Here is a 20,666-nt window from a genome sequence, read left to right on the forward strand (position 1 = left end):
ATAGTTGCGTGCAAATCGTCCACAGATGTGCTCACCCTGCACGCAAACCACCTGGTCAAATGGTCATCATCATTATCACAATGCACTTGACCAGAGATCCACACGCAAAGCTTCCGTCTTTACATTCTTTCATCCAACTTAGCCTGCTTGGAAACTTCCCAATTAGATGGGCTTGACTTGATGTTTGCACTCAGCTATGGAGCATTGCTACAGAGCCCAGAGTCTGCTCACTTGCACTGCTGGCTAGAGAGCAGGGGGCCCAGAAAGAGGCGGCACCTAGTCCCAGTGCCAGATTAAGGTCTAAATGGGCCTGGAGCTGAAAATTATCAAAGGCCTATTATGCGCAATAATAGGGGTTGTGGCCAGCACCTAATAATGTGGAAGGCGTGACCAGTGTTCTGTTTGGTTGGTCTGCTCATGGGTGTGTCTCTATTTGTGTAAATACTTTCAACTAATTATATATGACTGGAAAAGGCAGTGGGATGGCATAGGAAAAATGCAGGGAGATATATTGGCGGGTGCCCTCCAACGGTACACCCGCAGGATGCCAATGTCCTAAGATACTTGCGGGCTGAGGCGGCAATTCAGTCATAAAAAAAATACTGAAAGCCAAAACTTGGTAGACAACATTTCAGCACCTTTTATGTGGTCACCTAAATTTACCACTCCAAATACCCCTTATACAAATCATGCAACACAATAGTAACCACTTTATACTGTACTTGCCTCTTACACATTATGCCACATGGAATGAGCCAAAATTCTGACCGACTGAGCCAAAATTCACACTATGGCACACGGATTGAGTAAAAATTCACGTTATGCCACACAGATTACGGCAAAATTCACATTTTGTCACATGGATTGACCCAAAATACACACTATACCAAACAGATTGAGCAATAATGCACAATATGCTTCACAAACAGGGGCATTGCGCGCCAGAGGCGCACATTAAAAACACCTTAATGCCCATTACATGTTAAGCCACACACCATAATGTCCATTACGTATTATGCCAAACACCGTAATGCCTATTAAAAATTATGCTACATAAGTGCGATTTACCTACATGCTCATTGGCAGGGGTTACATGCTCATTGCCAGGTGTTCTATGCTCGTTGCCATGTGGGATTACATGCTCATTGCAAAGGGGGAATATATTCTCGTAGTAACTGGGGGACAGCCGCCGCCGCCGAGCAAAAATGACATTGAAAGCTGAGCCAGAGAGCAGGGGGCTGCCCCGCTGTATTCAGAGCACTGCAGGTCCCGGGTATTTGAAATAATACCTCTTTCACACTAGAAAATGCAGGGTATTACCCGGGAATATGGACCCAGGATCATACAAGGACATTCCCGGGCTAGCCCCTTTTACACCAGCCTAGTCCCTGCATTTTCACTCGTTTAAACAACCAGCTATATCTTTGGAACCAACTGACCCATTTAAGTGTGGGCTTCAAATGATTTTGGGCCATTTGGTTCCAGAGAAATCTGCCCTCAAATAACATGAACAGCCATAAAATTACATTTCAGAAATGAAAAAAATTGGTTTACCTGCAATATCTCTAGAACCAATTAACCCAGGGCTGGGCAACACCGGCCCTCCAGATGTTGATGAACCAAACATCCCAGCATGCCTTGCATCAATTTCAGCATGGCCACATAGAAAAACGAATGCAAAGCATCCTGGGATGTGTAGTTCATTAACATCTGGGGGGCCGGTGTTGCCCAGCCCTGAATTAACCCATATGGACCAGCCTGGTATCAGATTGAAGGCCCAGTGATTTGGGTTCGACTGCGATCAACCTCTAGCTTCTGTGATGCCGGAGGGGGAACTGACAGCCGTTGGAACCGGGTGGGGGTCGGAATTAGCGGGTTCCATGTTATCCTATGGGGAAAACGTTCCAGCTTTGCCTGGCGATATCTCCAGTTCCCGGGGGGCTAGCGACGCATGGCTCGGCACGTTGGAAAGCCCTGGCCCTCAGCTAGAAAATGGGCCTATTTGGAGAGTGGGCCTGGAGCTGTAGCTCCTTCCTTTGTTAATCCGGCCCTGCCTAGTCCCCCCTACTCTATTTCTTCATCATTGATATCCTTGTCATTCATTTAGAAGGATGTCGGTCTGAACCAGCCATTGCTGGTTTTCCAATTATTGTCAGGACATCATTAATGTATAGGCGCACTGGGCAGCTTTTGAGCAGGGTGATGGTCATCCAATGAGAATAACCAGACAGCATTCTCTACCTGCCTCCCAACTTGCTACCAGACAGTGTGCTGCATAATTGCCTACCCTCCAGGATTGGCCGGTGGGTTCCAGGAAATCCGAAAGGAGCACAAGCCCTTAAGCCCTTTCACATGCCCTGGACCCCCCCCCCCCCCCAACTCCCTAGCTCTGCGGTTCAAATATTCCACAATTTGTGGTTATTCTGGAGGGAATGTGTCTAAAATTACACGTGGTGTCATTTAAGCCCTGTCCCCTGCCTGGTAGACCCACAAATCACGGTATTTGCTGTACTGGGGGCGGGACTTGATGATGTGGAGATAAATCCCTGACTGCGAAGTGTTGCTGACAGTAAAGTGGGTAAGTATAGTATGCTGATTGGTGGATGGTTGAAGCTATCCACCAATTAGAATGCAGAACGCTATTTATCATATGGGAGCAGAGGCGGTTTCCAGAGGAGGGGCTGCTGCACAGTTTAAAATTTAAAGAGGGGATGCACAGCAACTGCCACCAATTGCTATTCCAAACTGACTCACTGGCAGTTAGTGGGAGTCCTCTATTTAAATTTTGAACTGCGCTGGGGTCAGTGGGAGAGAGAGGGCAGGCTATGGCTGCAGCACAACCTCTCTCCCCAGCCCAGCACACACTGCTCAGTGTACGATCCCACCCGCACCCTGTCTCCCACTGCCGTACTTGCTAAGTGTTTTTCCACAGGTGACTGACCACGCCCAAACTCATTGGCCATGCCCCCTCATTTTACCGGGGCCTGGCAGAGCTGTCAGCACTCCTGGGAATACCACAACCATCCGTGCTCTTCCTTTCTGCACTTGGCACACATGCACGTTCCTCATAAGCTTCCCCATGAAGAGGGCGCCACAAGTGTAAATGAAATGTTGCTCAAGATTCCATATTTACTGCACAGAACTTTGCACTTCAAGGTGGGAGACAAATGAGGCCCTGTAAGCTCCAATAACAATACCCTTTAGACACCCAACATTGCATGGTCCTATTGGATTATATCATGCTTATTGAAACCAAACAGTATTCAATAGAAGAAAGGAAAAAAAAGCCCATCTGCAGTATTCAGTAAGAAGGAGATCCTAGAAAGATGTTGTTCTCACCTGTATTTAAATGGACTGTGTACATCCGTCTTTATAGAGTGTCTGGCGTACTCTGGCCGATAAGATCCACACCACACCTGTGTACAACATCCATTATTTCATGGTGTATAAACGCACAGCTCTATTACAATCATGTCTGATATCGGTTACTCTGAGATACTTCCAAATCCTACTGTAAAATAGTATTACCTCTCCATCGTGTGTTCCCGCTGGTTACCCACTAACTTTATTTAAAAAAAATACTGTTGCTCTATATCCATGCGAGGAATATAATGATATTTATGATTCAGAACTTCTCCTAAGTCCTAGAAAAGTATTAGAAATCCATCGGGGGGCTTAAAGTTCTATTTTTTTTGTGTGTATTTTATGCTAAGAGTGAGTGGCCACACCTACGGTGATTAGGCCACACCCCCTGATATATACCAGGGCCCAGACAGGTGCTCTACTGCCCTGGATATATTTTGGTAGGCCATAGGTCAACCTATGGCCTAAGTGTCGACCCATACATTGGGTCAACACCCTTAGGTCGACATGACATATGTCGACACTTATAAAAAGTCAACATAGCTTAGGCCGACAAGGACTATAGATCGACATGCCAAAGGTCGACATGAAAAAAGGTTGACATGGTTTTTAAAAGGATTTTTTACCCAAAAAGTAATTTTTTCATACCCTACCATCAATTGTGACAACAGCAGTAATACCCAGTAAAATGCTTTGTGATATGAACGCCAGTAGTTATGTCCAATACTTTATCAATATTCTGAACCACTGAATTTGTTTTGTTTTATTAGGAATTTCCTACATTTATATAGGTTCAGCCCAAAGTATAAATAACTGCCAGGTGGTATTAGCCTGGAGAAAGATATGCCCATTGTTTGGGGTTACCTGAGCAAAATTCAGGAAAAATAGTTGTTTGTGAGTCAAATCCAGCCCGGGCAGCTTCGGCTCCTTGCCGTGTCTTTCTACCCATTTCAGGTATGCCTGTAACAAAATGCCAACACAGACACACAGTGACACAACATAAAACAAAGTATCTGCGATTTGCTGCAGTTAGCACATGCACTGGTCAACGCAGTTCATGGGGCACTAAGTATATTTCATCAAAATAACTCATAACTCTTTGCCATACATAAAAGCCGTATCTTGAGGCATTCTGCCTTTATATAGTCATGTAATAATAATAATAATAATAATATTTTTTTTATATAGCGCTCTTTCCCCTGTAAGACACAAGGCGCTCAACAGAATGAATGTAATACAGCACAGGAACAATGAAGTACAGAAAAGCTTTTCATAAACAATACTTAGGGGAATTAAGGGAATGCTTGAGTAAACAGGAAAGTCTTGAGTCTGTTTTTAAAGGATTCTAGAGTGGGGGCCTCTCGAAGTGTGCGGGGAAGTGAGCTGGTACTTGTTTAGTTTCACGGCGGCAGCTTACGCTACGTTTGAAGCTACGCTAATAGCGTAGCCCAACTGCTGTCTTACTTGTGTAGTTTCACGGCGGCAGCCTAAGCTACGTTATCAGCGTAGGCTGCCGCCGTGAAACTACACAAGTAACTACCGTACTGTTGCCGTCCCTGTCCCCGGCAAGCCTAGTCAGCGCCTCTCTGACACCGCCGGTGCCAGCATGACCCCCTCTCTTTGGCAGAGAGGGGATCATGCTGGCACCTGCGGAGAGGCGCTCCATCTGTTTGAGATGCAATGAGACGCTCCTGCGTCTGAGTAGCTATTGCGGCAGGGTACAGCAACCCTGCCGACAGGGTTAGGGGTTCTGTAGCGCATGCGTCTCCTGTCCAAAGAGGACAAATCCCCACTATCCACGGCAGCCCAAAGCGTGGCGAGTGCAGCGAGCCCCGTGAGGGGACGCATTACGCGACCTCCCGACCTTTTCATACCTCCACTATCCACACGTTGGCATGGAGTTAATGTTATATAGTGTGGCGAGCATAGTGAGCCACTGAGCCTGAAGCATGGCGAGTGCAGCGAGCCCCGTGAGGGGACGCATTACGCGACCTCCCGACCTTTTCATACCCCCACTATCCACGTTGGCATGGAGTTAATGTTATATAGTGTTGCGAGCATAGTGAGCCACTGAGCCTGAAGCATGGCGAGCGCAGCGAGCCTTGGGAGGGGACGCGGATTACATGTAAGGTCATCCGCATCCCCTCGCAGGGCTCTCTACGCTCGCCACGCTTTGGGCTCGGTGGTTCGCTGCGCTCGCCACACTATATAACATCAGCTCCATGTCAACGTGGATAGTGGGGGTATGAAAAGGTCGGGAGGACGCGTAACGCGTCCGCTCGCCACGCTTCAGGCTGCTGTGGATAGTGGGGGTGTTTCAGGAACACATTCATAACTGTTGTATCATATATCTGAGACAGTAATGACGACATGTGTCATATAATGTACTGCTGACTGACTACAATACCACTGACTGACTACGCTGGATCTGACAGGGACGCTTAAGCGGCCGCGGGAACACTACGCTACTTCTGACTGACAACGCTAACTACGCTGGCCGCGGGAACACTACGCTGATTCTGACAGGGATGCTAAGCTGACAGCGTAACTGCTGCCGTGAAAATACACAAGTACCAGTGAGCTCCATAGAGTGGGAGCCGCATGGCTAAAAGCTCGACCCCAGATGAATTACGGAAGATAGATTCTAGTTAACTCATTAGGGACTTTTTTATTTACTGGATGGAATGCAGTGTGCAATATTTCTATACAACTCATTATAAGTGCCCTATACAATACAGGAAACAGGAACCATTTCCACAAGACCCATCTGTTGTCAAGGTACTTGTTTCCTAGAACGGCGCCCACTAAGCAATTTGCTTAGTGGGCTATTCTGCGTAGTGAAATCACATCGCATTTTAGGGCCATGCGATGTGCGATGCGATGCGATTTTCATATGTAATTTATTCACTGCTCTCTCAGCCCCGGCCATCGCATTGCATTGCGATTTTAAATCGAATGCGATAGAATGTCATTTTATAGGGTGTTTGATGCCATGACATTAGGTATGCAATCATATGATTGTATGTCCCCAAAAATAGGTTTAACGCACCCCCCACCCCCCACTATATACGCCAACCCGAAGTGCGGCGAGTCCTTCGACTTTTTCATTACCCCACTATCCATGCTGGCGTGGAGTTGACTCTATATAGTGTGGCGAGCGCAGCGAGCCACTGAGCCCAAAGCGTGGTAAGCGCAGCGAGCCCCGCGAGGGGACGCGGAATACATGTATTGTAATCCGTATCCCCTTGCTGTGCTCGCCACACTTCGGGCTCGGTGGCTCGCTGCGCTCGCCACACTATATAAAATCAACTCCACGCCAACGTGGATAGTGGGCTAATGAAAAAGTCGGAGGACGCGTTCCACCGCCACTCTCCACGCTTCGGGGTGGCGTGGATAGTGTGTGTGTGTGTGGGGGGGGGGGTGCGTTACATCTATTTTTGGGACATACATTCATATTATTGTATACCTAATGTCATGGCATCACACACCCTATAAAATCGCATGCGATCACATGCGATTTTGCGGGACATGCGATACTGTGGTGTTAAAAAAAATGACATGAAAAAATCGCATCACATCGCATGCCGTTATAATGGCCCGTGCATCGATGAGATTTCCCTACGGTGCCGTACGTAGCAAATCTGGGCGCCGTGCTAGGAAACAAGTACCTATGCTTTATATTTACATTAATACAGGAAACAGGAGCCATTTCCACAAGACCCATCTGTTGTCAATATTGAATTAAAACCATTTGAAAAGCTGAAGTTGGAGGCATACTAAGTACCGGGACTGCATTAATCTGACACTGTAACAAATTTGCAATGAAAGATTGCCGCTTTCACCACATTGAAGAGTGTGTCCTTCCTTAAACACCATGAAGAACATTAATTATTGTGACATTTCAATGTCAGAGCCCTATAATTCTCTGCCATCTACTCATAGCGGGAACAGAAAACAGAATGACCCTACCTGGTATGCCTGACGAACGCCACCATTATCTGCAATATTCTCTCCTAGTGTGATGATGCCGCTTACCTAAAAATCACAGGTTACAGCTTATTATAATTTATCCTGTCTTTATAAAACACGGCCTCAGTTTAATTTCATGGTTTGCAGAGGCTGTAATAATAGTTTGATAGTCAGCAGATTTCTAGGTAGACAGTCAGTAATCACATGTTGACCTGGTCCACCCTTTGAGTACCAACGTTGCCACTCAAAGCATGAACGCAATGTAAAAAGAGACCATGTCTACTGTGGTTATCTTTTATTATTTATTTACATATCATTATTATGAAACATACAATAATGTGGTGTACACACAAGGTTCCGTTTCATCTATTTTTATGTTTGATTTTGCTTATATAACCAAAATTTAATAGAAATCAAACATGTTCGGTTTCAATTCGATCCCGATGCGTGGCCTCGTGGCTTCGAAGTCGAATAGAAAAATATGCAAGACTATATAGTACAGGGTACCGGACTCATGATAGGTTGAATATTGTCAAAAAAGGTGGAATGAACCTTCACCAGCACCAGAATACTTTATAATTACCCGTGTGTTCCACTCCTTAGGTATTCCACAACATTCCATTATTCCAGGGTGCTGAAGAAACTCCTTTAGAATTTTCTTTCCTAGGAGCCAGTGCGCACTGAACACTTCTCCTGCGTTTGTGTCTCATGATAGATTGACTCTAGGTCAACAGTCATAAGGTTGACCCCTATTGGTCGACATTCAAAAGGTCCACAGTCAAAAGCACAACAGGGTCCAAAGGTCAACAGTGAAAGGGTTGACTGGGTCAAAAGGTCAATAGTCAAAAGGTCGACAGGGTCCAAAGGTCAACATGAAAAAGTTGACGCTTTTTTTGCTAAATTTTGAGCCGACATTTGCAGACAGGCGGTATGTCACACCCTACCATCCACTACAGAGTGCAGGGAGAATATCATAGTGTGCCGAGCCCGAAGCATGGTGAGCGTAGCGATTGTAGGGAGCGCAGCGAGGGGATGTAGTACACTTAGATGGTGTCCATGTCAATCTATGTCAACATAGACACAAAATTTTTTTTCCATGTCGACCCTTTGACCATGTCGCCCTTATAACTGTGGACTTTTTGACCCCGATGACTTTTTCACTGTTGACTTTTTGACCCTATTGACCTTTTGAAAGTCGACCTTTTCACTGTCGACCTTTTCACTGTCCACCTTTTGACTCTATTAACCTTTTGACTGTCCACCTTTGGACCATGTCGACCATTTCACTGTCAACCTTTTGACCCTGTCGACCTTTTGACCCTGTTGACCATTAGTGGTCCACCATATGACTGTAGACCTAGATATTGTAGATCTGAAATACCATAACCATAGTACAGATGTACTATATAGTCTAAATCTATCGTGTACACAGCAATATACTATTCGATCCTGGTTCGATTGGGATCGAATCAGGATTGATTATAAAGTACATTGCACCGTGTGTACACCCCTTAAGACTAACGTTAAGCACCTAGATGTGATACATTTAAAAGGTGCTGAAAATTCCCTAGCAACACTATTTATCATTACTTGCTGAAGGCTCAACATCGCTAGGTTATATCTGAGCAGGACCGGATTAGGATGGAAAACCAGCCTGGGAAATTTCTGGAAGCAGCCCTCTCTGGAGGCGGGTTCTGTTGCAGGGGTGAACTCCTTCCGCATAGGGCTTGGTTCTAAGTTGGACACAGTTGCAGCCGTCCTTGTGTCTTTTCCTGAAGTTGTGTCTGTGTCTTTATGCTAATTACACTACAATGCTCTTAAATTGTGTCATGGGCCCTGGACAGATTTCCATAAAGTTGTCCCTTTACACACCCACATCACCATCCTGCCACCCTCTACCCTTAATATACTCAAACCACCAGTCTGTCACCCTCTCCCACCCACAGGCAGCCTCACAGGCATGTTGGAATCATCCCTGTGGTTTCTATTGGCAATCCACCCCTGTATGTGAGGCAATATCTCAACTTAGGATGTGAGTCAATTAAATTTTTTCCCACATTAAATATATGAACAATTTCTTTTAGGCACAAAATTCCAGCTCCTCCTCATTGACCAGGAGCCCAATGCTGCACTGTGATATTATCATGCAGCTCCGGGCTCTTGTCACTGAGGAGGAACCAGCAGTGCAAGAAGAGTCCCTGGGGTAGTGCAGTTTCCAGGAATGCCGGTCCTGCCTCCAAAAGTTTTGAAAACAGGGACGTGCCATGAAGCCACACCCCACAAATATTATTTTAAGGATATCTGGCATACTGAGGGCACTTTTTGTACCTGCTTACATTTTCAGCCAGCCCCAGGGTCCACACCTCACACACCCTGCACTCAAATAATTACATTTAACTCTCTGGAGTATCGAGTCGGCTAGCTCTGCAGACAGAAATCACCAGGAAAATGGTTCAACAGTTATTTTCCTAGGAATTTGTGCACGCACAGTACAGAAGTCTCAGGGAACATCACGTGTGTGCCATGTCCCTGGAAATCTGTATATGTGCAGTAGAGAAGTCTCTGGGAACATACCATGGGCACCATGTTCCTGGAGATCTGCACATGTGCAGTACAGAAGTCTCTTTAAACATAGTGTGGATGCCACGTTTCTGGAGATCTGCACATGTGCAGTAGAGCAATCTCTGCAACCATAGCGTGGAAGCTATGTTCTTGGAGATCTACACATGTAGAAGTCTCTGGAAACATAGCGTAGATGCCTTATTCTTGGAGATCTGCACATGTGCAGTAAACTCTGGCACATGGGCCCTCTTCTATCTTTAATTGCTCCTGCATAGCATCTACATTTTTTGCTCACACAAATACTCAACCAAGTAAGGGGAGATCCTTGCTCCTTTTCTAGGCTTTACGCAAGAAGTGGTGGTCTGTCTGTCTTGCATGAGGCTGAGGGGGTGATTCTGGTTGGTACGGTGAAACGTACGTATGGTCCGTCACACTGTACGTTTCCCGTACGCTCACGGTGAGAGTAAGTCTGCCCACAGAACAGCCGCACACGGACGGTCACAGACACCGACAATGGGGAGTGGTGTACACTTGAGCGTACGCCACAGTGTATGGACGGATCTCCCTCTTAGCCACCGATACCTGGCGTACATCAGAGCGTATGCCACAGTGCACGGACGGATCTTGTCCGTTTTCCCACCGACACCTTCCGTATATCTGAGCGTACGCCACATGCAAACATGTTCTAATATTGTTCAAAATAAGACTTTAGAGTGTGATAGGCAGATGTTGGGATCCTTTGTTAGAGATATGTGATTGCAATAATGTGCTTGGTGGCATCTTACATACAGAGCGTGCTACATAAAATTCATAGCAGATATGAAAGTGCATAATGTATGTTGTTTGGCAAAAATATACAGATTGTGTGCAAAATAGTGGCCATGGCCTTAGGACATTGCTCCACCATTGCAAGTAGAAATTGAGTCCAAAAACATCCTTGTTGCTCTTAGACGTGGTTTATGTGTCTTTTTCATAATAAAAAACTGGTATTATTATTATTAACAGTTTCTTATATAGCGCAGCATATTCCATTGCGCTTTACAAATGGGACAGTGACTCAACAAAACAGGGTATTTACAGACAGTCAAAATGTAGGAGGGCCCTGCTCGCAAGCTTACAATCTATAGGGTATGTTTGTGTTATAGTGAAAAAGTTGACACATGTCGACTCCTGTGAATTGAGTGTCCTGCTTTTTAAAGTATACAAAAACACTTTCTGAATGGGTGTAGATGGTTATAAAATAAGTACCTTGACATATATAACCAGGTCATAGAATGATTACTACCTAAAATTAAACCAACCTTTACATGTAGAGAAGTGTAGAAAGATAAGCTTCCAATGTGTTTGAGGGCTGTGTGTGGCTTGCAGGTAGTGAAATAATGGTTTTCACTTAATAGCCTGCAGCATTGCTTATTACATTCAGGTGTATGTGTGTGACTAGTAATTAGCATTAATTAGCAGACCCAGGCGTCCGCTCTCATACGGTATCTCTAGGGGTGGTCTGGAGCTATCTTTGGCATCCGCCTGTTTTTGGGCCAAAATGCACGGTGCGTTCGCCGATCGAGGCGGTTGTGGCACCATGCATTTTGTGTGCACACCCCCGTGTACGCCCATGTTTACGCCCAGTTTTCCTCATTATTCCGGCCACTCCCATAAAAACGCCCACAATGACCGTGTTCTTGTGGACAGGTTTTTTCGCAAGGAGAGACCCGTCCGTAAGCGGTGTGAGGTCGCCGCACATGCGCATTGCGAAAGATATGCATGCGCAGATGGAAAAAAAAACGATCCGCCCGTATATGGTCCCACCGTACTAAACAGAATAACCCCCTGAACAGCTGAAGATGGTCTAAGGGTAACAGTGTAGGTTCAAATACAAAAAATCAATATATACTTACATTCTGCCCACCAGCCAATTCCCAGGTGTAGTTTCCATATTGGTAGACCATGCACCGAGACTGTTCCTTAAAATGCATTGCTGAGTAGTTACTCCACCAGTCAAACATATTTCCATCCTTGTCAAAATTCCTTCCTGTTTCATAATGAATGAAATAATGAAATGTCATAGCTGAATAAAATATCTGCAATATAACATAGCAATGATCACACAGACTCGACCACAGAGCAACCCATATTGTAATCAATGTGAGGAGCTTTGCTAGGCATGGTAATGTCAAGGGCAATGACATCAAGACCAATATATAAAAAATAAAATACTCCTTCAGCCACTGCAAGGACTAAAAGAAAATGTTGTGGGTCAAAGAAACATTTAAAGGATATTTCCTACCTTAAATATTATTAGAAACTTTCACTTTGAGCTGTGACAGTTTTTAGCCCACAAACTCTCCACCCACCCCCAGTCCCTACCTGCTCCTACCTCCAATCTCTGTCTTCACAGTTCCCTCTCTCCATATCCAGCAATGTTGAAACAGATCAGTGTCCCTGCAAAAATTGCTTTCAATTTCTGTTATGACAGCTTTTAGCATACAAAGAAGTAATTTGGTCCATCGAGTGGCCTCTAGTGGTCACTGGCGGTACTTCATCTCAGACTCAGCGTTCATTAGTTTACCTTCTATATAAATAGATAAAGGCAGTAACCATCCAAGATCTGTGCCTGTGTTTTTATTTTGTTATTGTGCTCTCAGAAATAGAATTTGTTTTCCTTATTTAAGAAAATTACACGATATGTGAGGTGCTCACTGTATGGTGGGAACTCTGGTCACTGTGAGACTATGTGGGATTATACCAAACCTTATGTCTCTTAGTTGGATCTAGTATTTGCTATTCCTGAAATGAGATTCTTGTCTGCACACAGCAGTGAATTGGCTTCACTGTATACATACATTTCACTGTACATTTAGTACATATGCATAATCATGTCCACATCAAATTCACTTAACTGGGGAAAAGGGCAGGGTCCAGGACAGCTACCTAAAATCGATCACTCCATTCAGACCTGGACAAGTTACTCCAGTCATCAGACAAGTAAGTCATGGTCTGCATATAAGGTGTCCAGATCAACCAATCAGATTGTACATGCTATGTTTCTGCATTTTACAAAATTAAAACAAACATCTCATTGGGCTACGATGGGAAATGCCACCACTTCTCCAGTCATCTGTAAAACAGCTCAACAACTTGCTATTAGGACATAGGTAAAATAATTTCTAATAGTATTTCTATTACCATTATCATCAAAACCATGAGTGATTTCATGACCGATGACCATGCCAATTCCACCAAAGTTTAGTGCCTGTGGCTGGTGTTTACTGAAGAATGGAGGTTGAAGAATCCCAGCAGGAAATACTGCAAAAAAAAAAAAACACCACACGATTATACTCATTATTGACCGCATGGATTGTCCATGGATTTGATTACTGCCTTTCACTTTTTCTCCCCAAGTGGTAAATGTAGGGAGTAAGAGTTACATGTTTACATTACAACCAGCTAGTGGCTATCTAGAAACAACTATTCTGCTAAATTATTGTAGTCTTAGATTAGTGGTTCCTCGAGATCTACCAACGGTAAAGGTTTTCTAAATCACTTAGCTGGATAACAGCTGTAGTCATTACTAACTGTCACATGAGCTGCAGTCATTCCTACTATAGATCCACAGGTTGCCTGAAAAACATGAACTGTTGGTAGGTTCAGTGTTCAAGAAGAATGGATCCAATAACAGGAAACCTCGATGGCATAAATAACAAGTCACACAATAGGCAATATCTACATTAATTTATATATTCTCATATCTTTGTCATTGTGTATTCCCTATGCATGTGCAGCCCATTTGAGTGCCATCAGCCAAAACGTGATGATGACAAAACAAATGATTGTATTCATTACCTTGGGTATCAAGTCGCTGCAGAAATATAGTAGGTAGAGTATAAGGCTAAATTGCCTAACAGGCTCTACCGGGACACTTAGTCATATGGTATACTGTGAACAAGCACTGCGAAACGTACGTCATGGAGCCGAGACACCTGGTACACACGGGTGTCCGGCACTTCTCAGGCAGGGACAGACGCAGGAGACAGCACAGCTCTAGAATGCAAGGCCGGCAGTACAGTCCAATGCGGCTTGTCTCACACAAGCCGGCGCAGGTCCAAGGTAACCACTGGATGTTTCCAGTGGATGTCATTTTCTTTTGACCAACACTATTTTCCGCACAGCCGCACACTCTCCCCAATAGGGGACAACCTACCTGGTTCTGCTCTGGTCACCTGTTACAATATACTTATATGTATACATGGTATGGTTGCATGATTAACCTGTTGCTGTTTCCTACCTCCTGGGAACACATGGTATTTTATGGAAAAAGATCCCATGATTCAAATCCTCCTCACTAAAAACACCCATTATTGGTTGGTAATAGAGGAGATATGAGGATCACACTATACCATACGACTAAGTGTCCCGGAAGAGCCTGTTAGGCAATTTAGCCTAATACTCTACCTAATATATTTCTGCAGCGATTTTGATTATTGTTTCTTGAATTATATATTTATGACAAAGTGAGGAAACCTATATACTTATCTTTTAGAATATATCTAATAAAAGCTATATTTTAGTATTTAACACAACACCTGTGATATAAGGGTTCCCCCCACCCAGAGTTGTCTTTCGGTTCTCTCCTCTCTTGGATATACATACTGTAATATTACTATATAACTCAGGGGTGCACCACTGACTGTCCTATAAAAGAGCACCAGTTGACTCATTCCAGTCAAGTGTGCTTAGGACCCATACACCCCATAAAACGGTTTAGTCAGTTACTCACAGGTATCATACTTTTCACTTTCATCTATTACCTCAAATACACCAGTGCGGTTCTTTTCCCTCCAAAACCTTTCCCTCATTACCCAATTCCCCCCTTTTTCCCTTACAAGATATTGGGTATCAAGTCAATAGATCGACAGTGTCTTGGTCAACACCCAATAAGTCAACACCATATGGTTGACATGCAAAAGGTTGACAAGTTCAAATGGTCACATGGCAATGGTTGACACATGAAAAAGTATTTTTTATCTAAAAAAAATTTTGGTGTCGTTGTGGGTCATAGATGAAATCTAAAAATTTACACAAAAAACTCATGTCAACCTTTTCGTGTATATACCATTTCTATGTTGACTTTTTGCTTTTGACAAGCTATATCTATGTCTAACTTGTCCATGATGACCATTTGGGGTCAACCTAAACACTGTCGAACCTTTTAACAGGTTCAATACGATTTCCCAACAGTCAAAATCGCCACTGTCAAAATCCCGACAACCATTGACCTATGGTCAAAATCCCGACAAGAGCAAAATTTCAACATGAAATGTTGACATTTAATATGCTGATACGTTCAAAATGCAATCATTTAAAATGTTAACAGGTCAAAAAGTAGACATGTTGTTTTTCTTTTTTTGGGTGTCTATGTCGACATAGGTCAACATGGACAGCGTAAAAGTGCCATGCTTCATGCATAGTGCCTCACTGCTCTCAGCACACTATTATAAATTAACTATATGCCAACTTGAAACAGTGGGTTTCAGCGCAAAAATCATGACAAACTAATGTCGACTTTTTTTAGCTGTTGACATTGTCAGTTTTTTGACTGTCAGCATTTTCAAAGTCGTCATTTAAACCCTGTCAGGATTATGACCTTTTTGGTATTTTGACCATCGGCCAAGGGTTTTGACCATCAGGATTTTGACTGTTGGGAAATTGACTGCATACTTTTTACTGCACCATAACCCCCTTTCTTGGCCCCATGACGACCTACCAATCTGATTTCGGTTGGGCGAGTAGAAAGCATCAGCTACTGCTGCTCCAATTATCCAGCTGCAACAGAAGTACACAGAGTCAATAAATGTATATCATAAAACCTAAATATGTTAACAGAGAATATCCTCAGAACAGCCAGGAGAACCTTTGTTGCCCAGTACTTGGGTGAGACATTTCCAAGTATGCCATTTGTATGCCTTGAGAATACTGGGGCGCACACTGCACATACCGCACTGCTGAAAGAGCATGTTCATACCATCTTGTTAGGTAAGCTGACCGCTGTGGTAGATTGGCCCACAGGAAAACTTGGGAACTTCTACTAAGGCTCCTGATAATCTTTTGAAGCAAGGTTGTAGCACGGTCATGGTGTAGCAAACATGAGGAAGCCATCAGAATGTTTGAGGCCCCAGTAGTGGGTGTTATAATGTGGCAGATGGGGGATTTCAATATGGAATGAAATTGATCACACTCCAAGAATGTCTGGGAGACTCACACATTTTGTGGAGGACTTTTCAGACTTCCAAAAGATTAAATTTCCTCTTGCATCAAACCACTTCCTGTGGAAGTGGGAAGTCCAGGGACATAATGGAATAAAGTCCAATAAATTCCATCATCATGATCCTGTCCTCCAACATTAAGCAGGACCCAATGACGATGCACCACTCCCCATTTCCTCCTACATCTGCCCCACATAATGTCTCATTTGGATTTATTAAAAAAACAAACCAACATTGACACGTATGGCTTTAGAGGGACATCAGTAGATGTTACAGGTAACCAGCCATCAAGCTGCCAACACCAGGTGTCATTCAACCATTCCGCCTACCCAGGCAGCCCTTTTATTAGAGTAGAAAAAAATTAACAGTATTTCAATGCCGATACTTACACATCTTGATCTACCGGTTCTCTTAGCTTTTTTAGACTTTTTTGCGCTCCAGCCTTTAAAATTTCCAGTATGTTTTCAAAGTATTTTTGGTCACTAAAGTTCAACTGTAGAGAGAGAGAGAGGGAAAGAAGGAAAGGAACAGTGTTTTGTGCACTAGGACTTATGCAGTTGTTATCTTCGGAGGCCATTATATTTGTCAAGACGACTCTCAATACTATTCAGCCTGTGAAAGCTTGGCAATTATACTGTGACCTTCCCTCCTGTATAAGCATTTTATGAAACCACTCAAAGCTGTCACAACTGCTGTTCAAGTTACCGCAAATCAAAGGAACTCAGCCAGATGTCTGTGACCTCTGCAAGATGACTTGAACCACAGGAGCCAAAACAAATGACACTCAAAGCTATTTTAGAACACTGCGCTGTGAAGAGCTGTCCTTCTTACTCGCGCTGTTATGTCACAATTAAAACAAATTTCATCCGTTGGTTCAAGATATCTTTAAAAAGAAAATAAAGATGTGGAGAAGACATTGGCACACCAGCTGTGAACTGGGAACTTGCACATTTGTATTTTAAAATGCTGCTTGTTGGAGCCCCATTGATGTCTGTAATTATACATGAGACTGAGGGGACACGGGGGCTGTCACTTTGAGTTGGATGTTTTATTTCATTGATTGAAGTTATCTGAAGAAACTTTTTCCTAATATAATGTGCACCAAAAGGTACAAATGTATTACCACTGACAGAGAGGTTACATAGCCAGAGAATTGAATACTAAGGCGCATATTTTTTAAATTATTTTGCAAGGTATCTACAAATATTAAGGATCCTCAGGATTTAAGAAGGAGGGACCTCTGTGTATCTCTGTGATATTTTCCCCAATCCCTTCAATTCTGAACCCAAAGCAAACCCCATAGGTATATATACAAACAACGAGACCACACCTCCCAGGAAAGCATGACACACCACCCTAACTGGGGACTAAGTAAAAACTGGACCTGGACAACACCCTAGAGTTTGATGTCCGGTTCGGTGTTCCGGGGGGTATCAGTCCCTGTCCCCCCCCCCCCCCCGTCCCCCCTGGGACAGCAAACCCCAGGACAGGACACTCCCGAGACTGGACACTACAAGCTTCAGAATGCAGAGTGTGATGTCCGGTCCGGCATTCCGGAGTCTTGTCCGGGTCCATTTTTTACCCATACCCCCTAACTGTTCCTTCTCCTCTAATAGTCTTGTCCCCCCAAAACTAAATAGAATTTTTGCATGTGGGTGAAACATCCATATTTGCAAAAAATACAAGGCTGATTCTGAGACGGACTTATCTTTTTTGATCACGGACACAATAAGCGGGTTCTAGCACAGATGTAGAATAAAATCTATACATTTTTGCTTTTCTCCTGATGATTGTCCAATGAAGCTATGTCGGATCTCACTTTGGGTGAAACGTGCGTTAATGGGTGGCAGCACACGAAAGAGAAATGTCTCATGGGATTGTTGTGAGAATATTGCTTTTTATGTGTGCAATTCTGAGGCATACATACAAAGAAGGGAAGCATATTTAAGAAAGAGGGTCATGACGGAGCGCTGGTCATACACAGGTAATGCATTCTGTTGTTTTCAGTTCCAGACTGGTACTCCCAATGGAACAACAATGCTGGGACAATTCCCAAAATAATTTTATGGAACTGGTAGATAGGTGTTACCATAATTTACTATATAGTTGTTACTCTAGAACCCTTCAAAAACAGACTCAAGACTTTCCTGTTTACTCAAGCACTTCCATAATTCCCTTAAGTATCTCTAAGCTCTTTGTAGTTTACTAAAAGCTTTTCTGCCCTTCATTGTTCCGGTACTGTATTACATCCATTCTGTCTTTTAAGCACCTTGAGTCCTATTGGAGAAATGGTCAAAAGGTCAACACAAGCAATGGGTCGATTTGGAAAAGTTCACCATGAAAAAGGTCGACATGAGTTTTTCATGTTTTTTTATTTGTTTTTTCATACTTAACTATCCACGTGGACATAGAGGGAGAATATAATAGTGTGTCGAGCTTAGCGAGGCACTCTACCTGAAGCTTGGCCAGCGAAGCGATACACTTATACAGTGTCCATGTCAACTTATGTCGACATAGAAAAACCCATAAAACTCATGTCGACCTTTTCCATGTTGACCTAATGCATGTTGACCTTTTTCATGTGTCAACCTTTGCCTGTCAACCAATAGTGGTCTACTTATTGACTGTCGACCTAATTACTGTCGACCCTATGACCCATACCCCTTTGGCAATTGTCACAGTCATCATGAGGCACTTACAATCGTCAGGTGGAGGTATACCATGGGGCACTCATAATCGTCATGTGGTGGTATACCCCAGGACACTCCCAATGGTCAGGTGGGGATATACCCTGGGGCCCTCACAATGATCAGGTGGGGGTATACCATGGGGCACTCACAATGGTCAGGTGGGGGTATACCCCAGGGCAATCATAATGATCAGGTGGGGGTATACCCCGGGGCACTCCCAATGATCAGGTGGGGGTATACCCTGGGGCACTCCCAATGATCAGTTGGGGGTATACCCTGGGGCACTCCCAATGATCAGGTGGGGGTATACTTTTTTGGCAATGCTATGAACTTAGATCAGTACCAACCATAATATACATTTCATCGGATTCTATATTATTTAAAATATACAACCAAATCTCTGACATGTCTGATCTCTATGGCTGGCTCTAAGCAATATAGTAACCATTCTTATGATGGCAGCAAATATGTTAATATCACGTGCCGTACAATGGGACAGATACAATAGGTAAAGGGATTTCCCAACTTACTTGTGCGGATTCATGGTCCAGTTTATCATTCTGATCCTCCAAAATGTAGTCTGGATATCCAATCTGCTCTTTAATGGATAGAGCCTATAAAAGAAGAACATATGTGTCAGCTTTGATGTTACCTTATGGTAGATCCTAGTGGTATGACACAGAGTTGTAAGTAAATAGGGCGTGCTATGCGGCTCTATCGCTGTAGCAACAGCAAAGATGCAAAATACAGAATTTGGAGATGGCTCATTACACTCCCCTAAAGTTGTTGAAACATCAACATTCTTCAAGATACTTCATTAGTTAAAGAATGTAAACAGTCTGCAAATTGGGAAATATTCCTTCTCTTGTTTGTAGTTTTACTAGTATTTCCAAAACAGGACTTGTATTGGGCTGTAGAAGACTGGACATCAGTGTCAGCCTGCAGACCACACACCAAGACAAGCTAAAAGTGTTTATCCTAATTTATTTAACATCTGCGTTTATCAATGCTTTCGAAGCAGAACCATGCATTCTAAATGACTTTGTAAGGTGTCACTATAAGGGGGAAATTTACTAAGTTGGGAGTTTTATTTCACATGGGATGTTGCTATGGGCAACCAATTAGATCCTACTTCTTATTTATTTAGCACTTTCTAGAAGATAATAGATAGTATCTGATTGGTTGCCCATAGCAACAACCCGTGTGAAACAGAACTCCCATCTTAGTATATTTTCCCCTAAGTTTCGTCCACAACTATAACATATGGGCTCTTATTCAGATCTGATCGCAGTACAAATTTGTTCTCATAATGGCCAAAACCATGTGCACTGCAGGTGGGGCAGATGCAACATGTGCAGACAGAGTTAAATTTGGGTGGGGTGTGTTGAAACTGAAATCTAAATTGCAGTGTAAAAATAATGCAGGCAGTATTTACCCTGCACAGAAACAAAATAGCTCACACAAATCTAACTCTCTCTGCACATGTTACATCTGCCCCACCTGCAGTGCACATGGTTTTGCCCTTTTTGAGAACAAATTTGTACTGCGATCAGATCTGAATAAGGGCCATGGTTAGTAGGAGGTGTTTCAGGTTGGCTCGCTAGGCAGCAATCTTGGGGCTCCCCTTGCAAAAAATCTTGGGGCTCCCCTTGCAAATGATCTTCTAATGTTATTTTAATTTTACCATGCAACAGTCTACAATCAAAAAAACTGTACTGTGAATCTGATGTCTTTGGTTAATCGACTTTAACCCTTTGAGTACCAACATCTCTGTGAGAGATTTACTTATTTATTAACAGTTTCTTATATAGCGCAGCATATT

The 20,666-nt window shown here is 43.5% G+C and overlaps 1 protein-coding gene across 2 annotated transcripts in view; it reads right to left on the reverse strand.

Annotated features, from left to right (window-relative positions):
• MMEL1 (membrane metalloendopeptidase like 1) overlaps positions 1 to 20,666 on the reverse strand; it is a 154,498-nt gene that overhangs the window by 3,240 nt on the left and 130,592 nt on the right. For both annotated transcript variants that reach the window (XM_083162913.1, XM_083162912.1), the window contains exons 15-22: positions 19,375 to 19,458; positions 16,544 to 16,647; positions 15,656 to 15,714; positions 13,078 to 13,197; positions 11,790 to 11,923; positions 7,333 to 7,398; positions 4,228 to 4,323; positions 3,340 to 3,416 (exon numbers count right to left, since the gene is read on the reverse strand). In XM_083162913.1, the coding sequence (XP_083019039.1) occupies positions 3,340 to 3,416; positions 4,228 to 4,323; positions 7,333 to 7,398; positions 11,790 to 11,923; positions 13,078 to 13,197; positions 15,656 to 15,714; positions 16,544 to 16,647; positions 19,375 to 19,458 (740 nt within the window). The remainder of the gene's footprint in view (positions 1 to 3,339; positions 3,417 to 4,227; positions 4,324 to 7,332; positions 7,399 to 11,789; positions 11,924 to 13,077; positions 13,198 to 15,655; positions 15,715 to 16,543; positions 16,648 to 19,374; positions 19,459 to 20,666) is intronic.

This window comes from Crinia signifera, chromosome 19 (assembly GCF_055691185.1).
Source record: "Crinia signifera chromosome 19, ASM5569118v1, whole genome shotgun sequence".
Lineage (NCBI taxonomy): Eukaryota > Metazoa > Chordata > Amphibia > Anura > Myobatrachidae > Crinia > Crinia signifera.